This window comes from Malurus melanocephalus, unplaced genomic scaffold, assembly GCF_030028575.1.
Source record: "Malurus melanocephalus ecotype Western Australia unplaced genomic scaffold, MMel_1.1 scaffold_359, whole genome shotgun sequence".
In the NCBI taxonomy this organism is placed as follows: domain Eukaryota; kingdom Metazoa; phylum Chordata; class Aves; order Passeriformes; family Maluridae; genus Malurus; species Malurus melanocephalus.
Window position 1 is genome coordinate 42,136 of NW_026623591.1, and position 15,141 is coordinate 57,276.

General features: G+C 47.1%; 1 protein-coding gene across 3 annotated transcripts in view; it reads left to right on the forward strand.

Moving 5' to 3' along the window:
* CTIF (cap binding complex dependent translation initiation factor) overlaps positions 1–15,141 on the forward strand; it is a 150,021-nt gene that overhangs the window by 26,548 nt on the left and 108,332 nt on the right. For all 3 annotated transcript variants that reach the window (XM_057378443.1, XM_057378445.1, XM_057378446.1), the window contains exons 2-3: positions 3,823–4,035; positions 7,081–7,164. In XM_057378443.1, coding sequence (XP_057234426.1) covers positions 3,823–4,035; positions 7,081–7,164 — 297 coding nt within the window. The remainder of the gene's footprint in view (positions 1–3,822; positions 4,036–7,080; positions 7,165–15,141) is intronic.

Consider the following 15,141-nt stretch of genomic DNA (forward strand, 5'->3'; position numbering starts at 1 on the left):
GGACAGGAGGGACATTGAGGGGCTGGAGCGTGTCCAGGGCAGGGAACGGAGCTGGGGAAGGGTCTGGAGCCCCAGGAGYGGCTGAGGGAGCTGGGAAAGGGGCTCAGCCTGGAGCAAAGGAGGCTCCGGGGGGACCTTGTGGCTCTGCACAACTCCCTGACAGGAGGGGACAGCTGGGGGGGTCGGGCTCTGCTCCAGGGAACAGGGACAGGAGGAGAGGGAACGGCCTCAGGCTGGGCTGGGGAGGGACAGGGGAGACATTGGGGAAAATTCCTTCATGGAAAGGGCTGATCCAGCCCTGGCACAGCTGCCCAGGGCAGTGGTGGAGTCCCCATCCCTGSAGGGATTTAAAGGCCTGGAAAGGGATGTGGCACCTGGGGACATGGGTCAGTGGTGGCCTGGGCAGTGCTGGGTAGTGGCTGGATTTGATGGTCTCGGTGGACTTTTCTGCCCAGAGCAGTTCTGTGATTCGGTGACTCTGTAAGCATTGTTTCATGAAGATCTCTTCTTGCACAGCAGTTTTGCTGTAATGTTGCTGTGCCAGCATGATTTTGCCCAGAAGCCCCAGCTCCTCACTYTGGGGAACGGTGTTTGTTTGGGGCGCTGAGTCCCTGGCATGGCTGGGACACCGGTGGGTCTGACCCGAGGGGAGGAGCTGTGAGGCTGCCCTGCAGTGCTCTCTTGCCACTCAAACKCAGTCCAGGTTTTGTAGAGCTTTTGTTTTGGAGGGGAATGGCTGGAGCCTCTTCCTGGGGCAGGAAATACGAGCGGGTTCTTCTCACCTGCCTGCAGTGAACTGATGGAAACACATCACTGTCCTGTGTGTCTGTCTCTTCTCATCACAGTCTCCTTGTTTCTTAAATCATTTTGGTTGCAAGTTCTGCTCTCCTGTTGCCTCCCAACCCCAGATGTTCCTTCTCCACTGCCGTTCTTCACCTATCAAACTCACCACTTGCTCCCACTAGTTCAACAAGCCTGGAGCACCTTTGGGAGAAAGGGAATGAACTTGCAACTGTCATAAAAAAAAACGCTTGTTCTTATTATTTGCTGATGAAGGGTAAAACTATATAATTGTCATAAAAACTGTATAATCTTGCTAGAGCAAGAAACCCRTTTAGATCACCCTTAATAACAGCTATTAATAATAATTATACATTATAGTAATGCTGATAATTACTAAGTTATAATAAGCAGTTTGCACTACTATTGACTTTTTCTGCTGATGATTCCTTCTTTAATGGTCATGGTAATGAGCACAACATGGGCTCTGTAAAATCATTGAATTCTACGATGATTTAAGTTGGAAGAGAACTTCAAAGTCCTTCAGTTCTAATCCCCTGCCWTGGGCAGGGACATCTTCCRCTGCATCAGGTTGCTCCAAGTASCMTCCAACCTGGCCCTGARTGCTTTCAGGGATAGGAAAGATTTGGAAGGTAATTTTCAGACTCCCAAAACTAACTGMCTTTGTGCTTTGACAAAGTAGACGGGAGGGAGGGAGGAACTGAGTAAAACAAAATGCAAATTTGAGGTTGATCTCTAGTAATTATCATTAAGGGAGTCTGGGAGTCCTTTGTGGTGGGTGCTGAGCCAACACAAAGCCTAGGTATTAGTGCTTCATGAAGAGCTCTCAAGAACATTTGTTTGCCCAGTGTAGGAAGATAYCAACTGCTTTGATGCTCAAGTGTAGATTTGGATTTTTCTTTGAAAACCTCTTTTTTGTATGTGTTTTGAGGGCGAGGCAAGGTGGGCAACCAGCTTCAGGCACAGATCACCAGGAAGAGCAGGAGTTTTTTTGCTGTTGAGTGATGATTTCCTTTAGAGAGGTGAACATACCACAAGATTACTTGGTTTTAGAATTTCCCACTAGAGATCCACAGATACCTCAGATACGTGGTTTTTGTTTGCTGGATCTGGTGACTTCTGGCAAATCTGTTTCCTTTGAATTTCCCATCTCTCCTGTTGCTACTTGACAAAATGCTGCTTGGGCATTGTGGTGAGGACCCCAAAAGCAGAGGCATATTGTCAGCCCTTCCTCTACTTCTTGTTTTATCATGGGTTTTCAAGGGGGAGCTTCCCAGGGCAGTGCCCTGGGCTTGATTTCCTCTGGTGCCACCCTCAGAAAACCTAAAATAGGCAAAAAAACTTGGGGCTTTCTAATGTGTGGCCTAAGAGGATGGAGGATAACCTCTGAGCCTGCTTGCTCCATCCTGAGTGATGCCSCCTGCATCATTTGTCCCTTTCCTTCTGCCATCTCCCCATGCCATCATGCTTCTCCATGACTCATGGGAGCCTCTTTTCTCCCAACTCATTCTTTAGCACTTTCTGTTTAATAATTTGTGCTTTCCATTCGGTAATTAGCACTAATTAGTGAAAAGGGGYGAAGCATGCCCTCCTCCAGGTCTCCAGACTCTCTGGGGCTCCTCCTCTTTTCTTTCTTGATGATTTTCTTTTTTTCTTTGTCCTTTTTAATATGCCACATGATTTTTGTTCAGGAGCTAATGTGTGATATTGATCTACATAGTGAGCCTTTTTGACAGTCTAGGCACATTTGGGAATAATTCCTTGCGCAGATGAAATCCTTAGGCCAGAACTGCTCATTCTCGGCAGTTTCCAAATGAAGCAGCAATTGTTCTGAAGTGACAGAGGAGAAAATAGTTCAGGAGCTGGAAATTACATGAGCGGGGAACAGATATTTTTTTCCCCCCTTTCCCTTCCGGATGGCGTGTGACTGACTCAGAATTTGCTTAGCAATTTTATACTTGTCTCAAAGCAGARTGTAAATCCCCAGGAGAAGCAGAGGGTGAGGGATGGAGTTGTTGAGGGATGGAGTTGTRTCCTGCAATGTGCTGGGAGCTCCYGTRCCCTCTCAYCCCCARTGCAGGGAAGGAGGAACAGGAGTCTCACCACAACAAACTGGGCCAAGGCTGGTTCTTTCCAAATTCAGAATTATGAAATACCCTGAGTTGGAAGGGACCCACTAGGATGACAGAGTGCAGCTCCTGGCCCTGCACAGACCCCCCAACAATCCCCCCTGTCCATCCCTGGCAGCGCTGTCCAAATGCTCCTGGAGCTCTGGCAGCCTCGGGGCCGGGACCATTCCCTGGGCAGATCCTTTTCCTGATATCCCACCTAACTTTCCCTGACATAGCTCCARCCATTCCCTCAGRTYCTGTCCTGGTTACAGTGAGCAGMGTTCAGTGCCRTGCCCAGCCCAGGTCCAGSAGCTGGGAGTTTYTTWACAGCATTTCTGGCAYTGAGGCCYGGGGAAATAGGAAGAACAGTGTTATAAATCCCCCTTACATCTTCTATAGAACCAGTTTTCTGTAGTGAGAGGTTTTAGAAATAAATTCAGTTGTGATCTCTGTTTCACCTCCTCAGTGGACCATTTACAGTTACACCATTTGCTCAGCATTATTTATTRCCACTGCCCGAGAGAAGCTTTTCAATTATCATCCTCTTCCTCACCCTTGTCCATCATCCCCAGCTTCTCACCCATATCCAGCCAACCAGTGCTGTGGATTTATGAAATTAAGCATTTTAGTGGTCTTTTTTTTCTCTTGTGCATATGTCTGGTAGTTTTGGTTTTAAGCAGGACAGGAAATATATTTGTTGATCTTAAATGCAGGAATATTACAGAAGTGGAACATTTTTTGCTTGCCTGGAAACCCTAAATGCAACCACCTAGGATTGTAATAAATATTATTGGACAGCAAAAAATACCCTGCCTGTGGTAACTGATAGGCTTTGTCTGCTGGGTTTTTTAGCCTTTTTTGCAATTACCTGTCAATAATTCCTTGCTGCCTTTTTGTCCTGCTTTCTCAGGCCCCCTGTGTTCCTGGCGTGTCTCCTGAAGGGATGGAGAGCTCCTCAGTGGCRTCAGCCTCCTCGGAGGCAGGGAGCAGCCGCTCCCAGGAGATTGAGGAGCTGGAGCGCTTCATCGACAGCTACGTCCTGGAGTACCAGGTCCAGGGGCTGCTCACAGACAAAACCGAGGGCGATGGCGAGAGCGAGAAGACGCAGTCCCACATCTCACAGGTGGGTGAAAGGCTCACTATAGGGTGGGAGAGGGACTGGGGCTACACTGCTGCCTTGTAGGATGGGTTGAGGATGCATGTGCCCAGCTGAAGTAGCTTTTCCAGGGTTTGGATGTGGTAAAATGCTGGGTTTGGGGCAGCTCACTTGTTCAGGGATGTGTTTGAGGTCTTCATCCTGCTGGTAGCAGTGTGCTGATGCTGGGTTTGGTTTTTTATGGCCTCAGGGTGCATCAYTGAAAGTGTTCCAGGCCAGGTTGGATGGGGCTTGGAACAATATGGGATAGTGGAAGGTGTCTGTGCTCAAGGCAGGGAGGGGAATGAGATGGGCTTTAAGGCCCCTTCTAATCTAAACCATTCCATTCTACTTATGAAGGATCCTATCTTTATCTGATATCAACAGTGTTTGATCTGATCTGTGTGAGCTCTGCAGGTCTGCTGGAGCTGAGGATCTGACCCAGCGCTCTGGACCTGTTTTATATCATCTCAATGTAAAGAAATTACCAAACAAAGGARCCTTTTTAAGTACTGATTTTGGTGAAGAGGTCTTTTACAATTTGAGGATCAAAGCCCTTAGAAGTGGGAGAAAATAYATTTTAAAATCTAGTGATCCAAAGTGTATCTTTTTAACCTAAGGCTGGAAAATGTCTGTTTGAAGTGGTGCTTGGGAGGGGCTTCAGGTCAGACAAGTTCTGCTTATTAATGTGTCAAGTTCAGAAATAGTATTGAATTAGAAGAAACTTACTAGAAAATGTTGTACAACTTCTTCCAGCCTGTTCACACTCTGCCAATGAGCCCTGGCTCCCTCTGCATCTTAAGGACAAAAGTTTCTAATTCTCACAACAGCACATGTACAATTTATGCATTAAGGTCCTTGATTGCAACAACCAAATCCATCTTCCAGTTGTGGAAATGGCATTTGAGCTTTCCTTCCTGTCCTGCCCTGCAAGAAAGGAGCTGCTGGGTTTTTACTGTCAGTTCTGAGACCATTCTCTTTCAAGATGTCTGGGTTTTATTTTAAAAGAAAAATTCATAATAATGAAAGATCTGAACATTGAACCTTTTAATTAAACCAGTTTTAGAGACACATCAAATGAARCAGCTAAATGTAGTTGTAGCCCAGACCACTGATGCAGAAGTTTAATTAGAATTTATTGTGGAACTCCATCAAAATGCAGCATTTTATATTTTTAGGGCTGTGTATTGGACAAAAAGTAAGGATGGGCTTTTACATAGGTCAWCTGCATTTATCAAGTGATGTCTTAAAGGATGCACTGAGAAGGAATTGTCTCTTGTCTCTCAAAGTTTCTAATTTTTCCACCTGTAAGAAGTAACCAGGAATTTTTTATTTCTGATTTTCTTTTCCTGATCACTTCTTAGCAAAGCAGGGAATAAACATGCACATATCCTGCAGCTGGCTGGAGTAACCCTGGTGGAAGCCAGCCTKATGGRAGGTGTCCTGTTCCCTCTTAATGARAGCTGGAGGGAGAAGGATGGATTTAGGGGAAAGGCACTCGGCTGAGACCAARGAAATTGTTTTTAACAGCAAGTTTCTGCCGGCAACTAAATCTTTAATGCTGGGCAAGTTACTTAATTTCTCTGCAGTTTGTTTCCTCATGGCTGTGGTAATGTTTTCCCTGCCTGAGAGTGGGTAAATCCGTTCACCCCTGTGTTTGTGGGCTGCTTGGGTGGTACCACATCCCTGGAAAACTGCTCTCCTTGCTGGGGAAAGGAAGGAAAGGCACATGCTCTACTCCTCTCCCAGGGGAGCTTAATCCATCACCACTTCAGAGAATCCCAAAATAATGGATGTTCMTGTGATGGGAATGTCCTCAAACTCGCTCCCACCAGGTAAAAAGGGGAAAGTCAGAGGGAAAATGCAATTTTATTTTGCTGTGAACATAATAATGAGTGAGCTTGTACCTTGAGAGACCTTTCTAGGCATGTGGTTGCACTAAAATTATTATAGGAGGTTTGGATAGACCTTGTAAAAGGCTCTCAAGAGTGATGGTATCATGATCTTGTCTGGCTGGGTCAGCACAGGTGGCAGGAGAGTGATGGGTAGCTCTTGATCGAGGGGAGGCTGAGTTTCCCCTGTCTGTAAGCTCRAATGGGCTTTCTGATGAGGGCAGGGATCATGGGCAGCTGTAGTGATAACTCTTGCTTTGTGGCCTCATCCATACCTGTCAGGGAGCTCTCGGGTGGTTGTATGGAATTGACTTTTCATTTTCTTGGCACGTCATCCTTGGCTATGGCACCAAGTGGTGAGTGCCTCTGCAGCAGCCAAGTRCTTCCAGCATGAAAGACCTCAGAAGCAGGGCTGGTCAGCCTCCACTGTGTTGGGGGGTGACAAAATGACTTCAGGATTAAGCAGAATCTTTCATGTTTGTCTAGTGAAAATTGTTTGGTTTTTTTACACCAGTATGATGCAGGTGTTCATTTCTTTAGGGGGAAAAAAAAAGTCAAATGACGCCAAATTCAATTATTTAGGTGGAGGAACCTTGCATGGAGCAAGCTGGCCTAAGCATCTGCTGATTCCCTATGGCCATGTATGGCAGTGGCCAAACCTACAGCTTCTGTCCTCATTTTATGTTTTCTTTAAAATGAAAACACAGGGTGTTGGCAGCCCAGGGCATGCATCTGTCCCTGAGGCAGACAGAGTTGGGAAAAGCAGGAATTCTCCATCTTTCCTTGGAAGAATTCAATGGAAAAGAGTGACAAAGTCAAACCACCCTGGTGCATACCACACACCTGAGATCCCAAGCACTGTCAGATCCTGCAAAGAAGTGTTGGGGCTGGATTTTAGTGCAGAGCACCACAGCAAGTGCTTTCCCACAGTTGTTCCTGCATCTTCCCTCTGCCCRCTGTCAGCGGGTGGAGCATTTCCAAGCCAAAGCCTTTGGGATCATCCTCAAAAAGGAGGGGGTGCCACACGTGTACAGCAGTGCCCGCGGCTGGACGGTGTTTTCTGTGTGCTGGGGACTGACACAGCAGTTTTGCCCAGCCCAGCTATTATTTTCCACAATCCTTTTTTTTATCCCTTTTGCAGTGGACGGCGGATTGCAGCGAGCAGCTTGATGGCAGCTGTTCCCCATCCCGAGGGAAGGGCTCGTCGTCTCACGAACATAACCAGGTAGGGTTTGTGTTTAGTTCCTCCTCTTCAGACTTCTGCCTTTATTTCTTGTGCTGCCTCACCTGGGAGGTGCTGCCAGATTTCCCTCTCCTGTGGAAGGAGAATCCTCTCCCTCTGCTCAGCATCCAACAGCTCATCCCTGCCGAAACCATGGGAGGTGGGCAATGTCCTGATGTGTGGATGGATGCTTTGATCGGGAGCTTAAATGGGCAAAAATGTGAAGTGTCCCATTTATTCCTGAAGACTTTGTTATTGCCATCTGAGCAAGGGACATGTCTGGAGCACTAGAACTGACTTGGGAGTGCAGCTGGAATAAGGGATCTCTGTGTAGCAGGGCTTCTCTGTTGTGTCCTTCAGCACAAGGATGGTGTCACAGGGAAGAGCATTAAACAGCTGAGAAGGTGAGCTGGGAGAAGAGGAAGATTGCACATGCTGAGAGTCTTGTGTTGGTCATGCAGTGACAGAAGCCAGATGTGAGTTTGTTTTGGTGCTTGGACATGGTGTGAATATGASTGAGGAGTATTTCCCAAGCACTGCTGAAGGTGGCTGTSCCTCCTCTTTGTGAGTACCCCCACYGAAGAGGACWGGCTAGGGTGGGGGCTTGTGTTTGACTGCTGTCACCTGTCTGAGGAGCTGCTGTGTCACCACGAGACCATCTGGTCTGTGGAAACATCAGCTGCCTGAGGAGATGTGAGTCTCAGTCATCTGAAGGAAGGGGAAACAGCCTTTCCATCAGCAGTGGCTGATGGATGCCCCACTTGGAGAAGTGGCTTCAGGCTGGTGCTTTCCTGCTCTTTCCCTGCTTGGTGCCCTCCGGGTGCAGTCCCATGTGTGGGGTCGGTGAGGGGGAGCCTGGCAGCCCCTTGCAGGGTGTGCAGGAGGCCGTGCTGGTGTGAGCAGGGCACATCACAGCGCTCATTTTGGGCACGGCTTGGTCCCACTGGAGCCATGTTGGAATGCTTGGCTGTGTGCTGGGGGATCAGGCATCCCCTCCCTGCCACGGCCCCCTCTGCCAGCACCTGCACCCAGCAAGGGCAGGCTGTTGCTGGTAGGAAGGCGTGTGCTGAACAGGGGCGCTGCTTTGGACGAGCTCCTGAAGGTGCCAGACGGAATTTAGAYTTAATTTGTTACAGCTTTGATCTGCTCCGAAATAGTCAGCAGCAAAACCTCGTCCAGGTTCTCTCCCAGCACTGCAGACAGCTGCTGGATGCTCAGCTGGGAGGCTGGCCATTTCCATCTAACTTCCTTGGGTGGATCAGGGGCTTTCCCTGGGCAAGAAGATCCTTGGCTCTTCACCCACAGGCTCTGCTGRTGTGTCAGTGGCTGGTGGGGACCGCAGAAGGATGTGGGAGTCATGCATGGGTGTTACTTTCCTGACATCCTCCATCTGCCTGATGCCATGCACTCTTTTGTTTCAACTTACGTGGGTTTTTTTTTTTTTTTTTTTTTTTTTTTTTTTTTTTTTTTTTTTTTTTTTTTTTTTTTTTTTTTTTTTTTTTTTTTTTTTTTTCCTGGAAATTGAATACATTTGATCTCCTCCTACAGGGAGCTCCTTTCCTGCACACAAACACCATTTGCTGATGCCCAGGCTGCTTACCCTGTGTTTGGGCTCTTTCCCAGCCTGCAGCACAGCTAGTAATTATCTCTCTCCATGTTTGGCTTCCTTGAACTGTGAGTAACAAATTTTCCTTGGCACCAAAGAGGAACTGCAAGCTATTGTTCTTCCATCCAGGCAAGCATTTCTCTCACTGTCACTGATATATGAGTGAGACACTGCTGGTGAGGACCAGGTGCAGTTTATTACCATTTCTGGCTGTTGAGTTTTTGCTAGTGTGCTTCAACATTAAAAAAAAAATCATTAATAAGGTGTTTGTCTTGAATTAAAATTAGCAGTCACTTTTCAAACCTGCCAAGGAGGAAGCCAGCTAATTATTTCCCAGTGGATGTAGGGGTTAGATTTGGGGTTTTGGGATTTTTGGTTTGGTTTGATTTTGGTTCTTTGGTTCTTTTTTTRTTTTGTTTTGKTTTTGTGGCTGTTTATTTATTGCAGTTCTTTATGTATGTGAAGGGTTTGGACAGCAAATTGAATTCCTAGTTTTSCTATTGTGTTTGCAGCTGAGACCTCTGCATTGCCAGTCTCAGTTGAAAAATACTCAGATGTGAGATTTCTGCTGGCTTCAGCTACTGTGAAAATGTGGGTTATGTATCACTGACCATGGTATGCCTCACGTGGTTATAACCTGGCCATCAGAAAAGGCATTTATATGGAAATCTAGRTTAGTCCTGGAAATATATTCAGCATGTGGTTCATTTTTTGTGAAGAYAGAGTAGTTCAGGCTTGCATTTTCAGGGTAATTGGCTTCCTAAAGGTTATAGGGAAGCCTGGAGAAAAGCTGACTTTCCCACACTTGAAAATCCCCCATGCATCTCTAAGTACCTGATGCCTKGAAAATTCTGGCTGCTTGATCTAGCCAGGTTAAGAAAAATAAAGGAAAGATTTGTTTTTTTTTAGTGTGTGTATGTTATATATTTAKATATAGGTTTTGTGTATATAAGCATCTGCTGGTTGGTGTATAAGTGGGGGGCTCAGAACAATTCCTGAATAAAATAAGGGTTAAGAAGAGGTGTGTTGATGCAGCCTGCAGTCCAGGATATTCCCAAATTGCTGGTTTCTGATGTTGTTGGGTATCTCTGGGAAAGAGCATCCCAGACTTGTCCTGCTTTTTCACTACTTGAGACATTAGCAGCTATGTGAGACTACATGGATGTCGATTCCTATTGGCTGGCAGATAGGCATCCCATACAAAGCAATGATTTAAAAATGGAAAAATTCCACCTGGAAACCTCCTGGTCTTTTCAGTTCTTGGGGAGGGTGGCTGTGAGAAGATGGTCTGCCCATGGGGAATCTCCGGAGACACATTTTGCAAACTCGAGTCCTGAGAAAATCCTGATCTCAGGATGGTATTCAGCTCGTCTGTAATTCTTGTTTCCTACTGAGAACTCTCTTTGCTGCATGGCATGGTCATGCTTGACTAAAMCCCCAGAAGGTTGCTATATCTTACCCTGTGAGAGCCTCTGGGGCAAAGACCAGGTACTCACAATATTATTTGAGCGCCTTACATCCTCTATAAATGAGGAAGGTTTAAATAATGGAATAATTTTAAACTCTTTTATGTTCAGATTTTTTTTTCCCCAAAAAGAGCCAGTGGGAAGTTTTTATATARTACTTTATTTGCATTCCCCTTGTGAGGCTTTGGCGAGTAGGAAGCTCTTTGATATATTTCTGAGAGCAATTCATTAAGTAAAAGACTTCTGGTATGGTGCAAATTTAGGGAGCCAGCAGAGCTCTTGGTACATGAAAGACCTGGCAGGAACTCCATCCCAGGCTCCCCTTATGTAAAAGGCATTAACAAAAACCAGAACAGCTCTGCGGATTTGTGCCATTTCTCCAGGCAGTGGGAGAGGGAGAGCTGAAAATCCTTCCTGGCAAAGTCCCTCCCTTTCCCCATGGTGACTGCYTGTCACCCATCATCACCAGGCCAAAACCTGTGTTGTTGGCAGCAAATTGGACTTGCTTTTATTCTGCTGCTCGTGTCCATGTCCCACCGTGTGCAGCAGGAACTTGGCACAGGATTTCCCGTTGATGGTCATGTTGCCGATCTACTGAGCAGGGAAGGAGCAGGCAGGGTGTGTGGGTCACACCAGGGTGATCCTACACCTTGCCTTTAACACCCTTCTCCTGTGCTCCCTGAAGAGCTGGTGGTGAACAAGGCTTGGTTTGCCCTCCTGTTAAACCAGCAGAAACAGCAGCACAGTGGGCACGGCGGGGGTGGTGGTTTTCACTCTTGGGCCATGGCTGGACATGACACTGCCTGGAGTAAAGAGCGTCCCAAACTGTGCTAACCTAAGAGTTCTGACAAGGGCTGGAGTGACAGGACACAGGGAATGGCTTGGCAGTGCCAGAGGGCAGGGATGGATGGGATATTGGGAAGGAATTGCTGTCTGGGAGGGTGGGGAGGCCCTGGCACAGGGTGCCCAGAGCAGCTGTGGCTGCCCCTGGATCCCTGGCAGTGTCCAAGGCCAGGCTGGACATKGGGGCTGGGAGCAGCCTGGGACAGTGGGAAGTGTCCCTGCCCATGGCAGGGGGTGGAAGGAGATGAGCTTTAAGGTCCTGTCATTCCATGCCTGTGGCTTATAGTCATGGCTGGAGCAGCTGCCATGTTACCAAAGCAAAGGCAATAGGATGTGTGGGGCAATGTGTGAAGGCTGTCTCTTGGGAAACAGCAGATTCCAATTCACAGCAGAACTCAGTTTTAATGGAAAGTGGAAAAATCGAATTATCTGTGCGGGTTTCTTTTGCAATTCCAGAGAATTTTTTTTTTTGCAGGCGTCAGTGCTGTTTGACTTGCTGTGATCAAACACCAGATCTTTCCTGGYGGATGATGCTGAGGCAGGTGGGAAGGAGCCATCTCACTGGGTCCCAATAACTGAAGTTAGCAGTGAAATTTTCTTGCTGGGTTAAGTCCAGTGATATCAGCAGACAGCATGTAGTGCCACAAATCCTTGGTTAACCAGACCAGGGCTGGAAGTRGATCTCTTAACCAAATTTGTAATTCATTTTCCCTGTGCTCGTGGACAGCATGTGTCTCTCTTGAGTTGTCCATGTTTGGGTCCAGATCTGAAACAAAACGTGAGATGATTCTGGAAGGACTTTTATAGAATTACAGCACATTAAGGGATTGCAATGGACCTTAAAGATCAACCCCTGGCCATGGGCAGKGACACCTCCCACCAGAACAGACTGCTCTGGGTGTTATCCAACCTGGCTGTGAGCGCTGCCAAGGCTGGGGTGTCCACAACCTCCCTGGACAACCTGGACCAGTGTCTCTCCACCTTCAGTAAAAAATTTCTTCCTAATATCCAGCYTAAATTTCCCCTCTTTTGAATTGTACCCACTACTCCCTGTCCTGTCCCTGCAATTTTGATACAGASTCCCTGTCCAGCTTCCCTGCAGTCCCTTCAGACACTGGAAGGTGCTGTGAGGTCTCYACACAACCTTCACTTCTCCAGCSTGAACAGATCCAACTTTCTCAGCCTGTCTTCATAGGGGAGGTRCTCCGGTCCTCTTTTCAACCTCATGGCCTCCTCTGGACTCGCTCCARCATCTTTGGGGAGCRTGTTTAGGGTTCTCCATCTCATTCATCTGTTTGTGTCGTAGCCCAGGGCCAGTTTTACCCTGAATTTGGCTGCAGTTGGCCACCACACTCTTTCTCTTTCATGAACCAGACACTGTTTTCTGGTTCATGAAAGAGAAAGAGAAAGCAAAAGACAGGCACTRGCTTGGCCAGTGAATAAAGGTTGGTGTCTCCCATGGAGGAGGMAATTAGAAGTTCAAATGGGGTGACCTGCCCATGATCAAAGAGCAGCTCTGAGAAAACCAGTCACTTTTCTGCCTGTAATTGCTGGGTAACACTTCCTTGTTTAGTGAATGCAGCCCTGTTCAATTATGGTTTGAGAGAGCTGCTGAGAAAGTCCTTTGGCTAATGTATAGATGTAACTTTCTCTAGGACTTCTGTTTGGGGCTGGCCTCACAAAGCAGCAGCACCTCTTGTGCAGCAGACACTGCTCAGGTGTTGGGAGGTCTGTGAGGAAGACACTTCACTCCTTTGCTGCCTGCTTTGGAGAGCTGTCACTGGCTTGCTGAGGATGGAGGGATGTGTCTTCTGGGCTTGGTGTCACCAGTGATTCCCATGAGAGGACACYTTGTCACCCCCAGTTTCCATTTGGGTAGAGCAGACAAGGTGTTGCCTGTCTGCCCATTGCTGAGCTTCCCACGCTCCATTTTTGTGAAACTTGTTGCTGATTTTTGAAGTCTTCATTTTTCCAGGTTTGGATGCACAGGGCAGTCAGTGCTGAAGCTCCTGGCAGGCAAGGGGTGACCTGAGCCGCTTCCTCTGAGCCTGGGGCAGGATGTTGTTTATGGGTGTCCATAGCACATGTGGAGCTCTCAGTGCCATTCTGAGAGCCCTCAGTGTTCCTTCTCTTCACCGTTGTGTGTGATTGTGCTATCTAGCACATCTTTGGCTAGCATGGCTCTTCCAGTTTTTCCAAAAASCTTTAGCACATGGGCTTGGTCCTTTCCCAGGCAGTCAAAGTCAGAAAGGTTTTGTAAGCTCAGCCTCCTTATTCCAAGTCCATCAGGCTCTCTGGTTCTGTATGGTGACACAGTATAGATATAACCTTACTTYTCCTGGTGGAAGAAGAGCTCAAAGTGACATTTTGTGTCCCTTCTGCGGATTGTGCCAGGCAGGGAAGGTGGATATAAACCTGGGGTGGGAAGGAACAGGGCCAAAGTGGTTGAAGTTTCTGCGTGACACTTTTGTAACAGTTTCTGATGTTCTTTCGGGTTTCTGTGATACTCTGAGAAAAAAAGAAGCTAAGAAGTTTTCCCTACTAAAATATTTAGAGTAATCTTATGGTTGATTTGTTGTTTGTTTGGTTTTTAAAGGTGTATTTTAAATTATTAAAATAATAAAGTCTTTGGTTTTCCTTAGCAAAATTGGAGTGGTTGTTCTGGAATAGGTCTAGAGAGGTACTTGGAGTGCAGTGTAAAAGTCCTGTGTAATGGGAAGACTTGGCAGCAGCACAAATTGGATGCGTAAAAATGTCCACTGCAGAAAAACCTCAAAAAGGACCTTTTACACCATAGCTGTTTYCTGTTCTGACCAGGATTAAGATCAAATTTGAGGATTCATTTGAAGGACACCCCACAACTTGATCTAGGGATCTCCTAGGTGCAGAGGTGAGATTATTGTTATGCTGGGGGATATCTCATAGGCTTTTGGGGCCTGAGATGTTGCTTTTCCTCTGGCCCACCTGTGAAGGCTGTGCATTGAATACTGAAATTTTTRCATMTGATTGAACCTGAATCCTATGCAGAATCCACAGATATCTTCAGGAGTGTTAAAACTTGTACCATTGCCAGGGTTGAGCTACATCTCTACCAACACAGCCCACTTCAACCACACTTATCATCACTGAGAGGAACCACGTAGGTGATCACTGTGTTTCCATTTATGGCTTCTGCACTGGGGAAACTTATCTCTTTTTCTGTAAATAGGATTTTCAAACTTGCACTGAAGCAGCAGAAAGTATTAACTCTTGAGCTGGCAAAGGCAGCAGGATTAATTAGTTCATGCCTCAAAGAGCTCACTACGAAGGTGAAAATTGCAGTGTAAGTGAAACATATGATTATTGCTAATTAAAATGCAAATGTTAGATTTGACAGCTAGTTTCCRAAGGAGGGCTGCTGGCAGTGGTAATATCCATGAGCCTGCTGTTCCTGAGAAGGTGCAGAGCTTGGCCAGAAGGATCGCCATGGATTCGAGCAGCTGCTGGGATTCCATCTCTGGAGGGTTGGCATTTTTTCTCCCAGTCCCAAATTGTGGCTCAGAGGTCCCATATCCTGCTGGTGAATGTAGACCATGAATGGTAGGTGGAGGACCCCAAAGAAGAGTCAGGAGCAGGAGTTCAAGGACTGTTTGGGGAGAGTTTGGGAGACTCTTGGTCTTCTGAGGGCATGTCAAAGTAACAGGGACAGGTGATGGGGGCTTGGGTCAGCAGGAGGCAAGCRGGGAGGAGCTTTGTGCCATTACTGCCATTCCTTCAGTTTTTGTCATCTTTGGCAGACAATCCTGTTGTGCAGCACGCTGGGTTTGCTGAGCAGGAGCYCTGTGTGGGGCACACGCAGGGGGTTTTGCAGGAGGGAGGAAGAGCAGTGCCACTCTCACCAGTGCCCAGCCATGGATTTCTGCTGGGCTCCAGCTGCCTCTGTGGGCTTGGGAATGGGTTTGTGGGCTTTGCAATGATGCTGTTGAAGCAGTTTTGTTGCCTGGTTGGTTTTTTGAGGAATAGTTGAACCTGCATGCTCTCACCCACACCTCGAGCATCACCTGTGAGGTTGGTGTGAGCATCCCT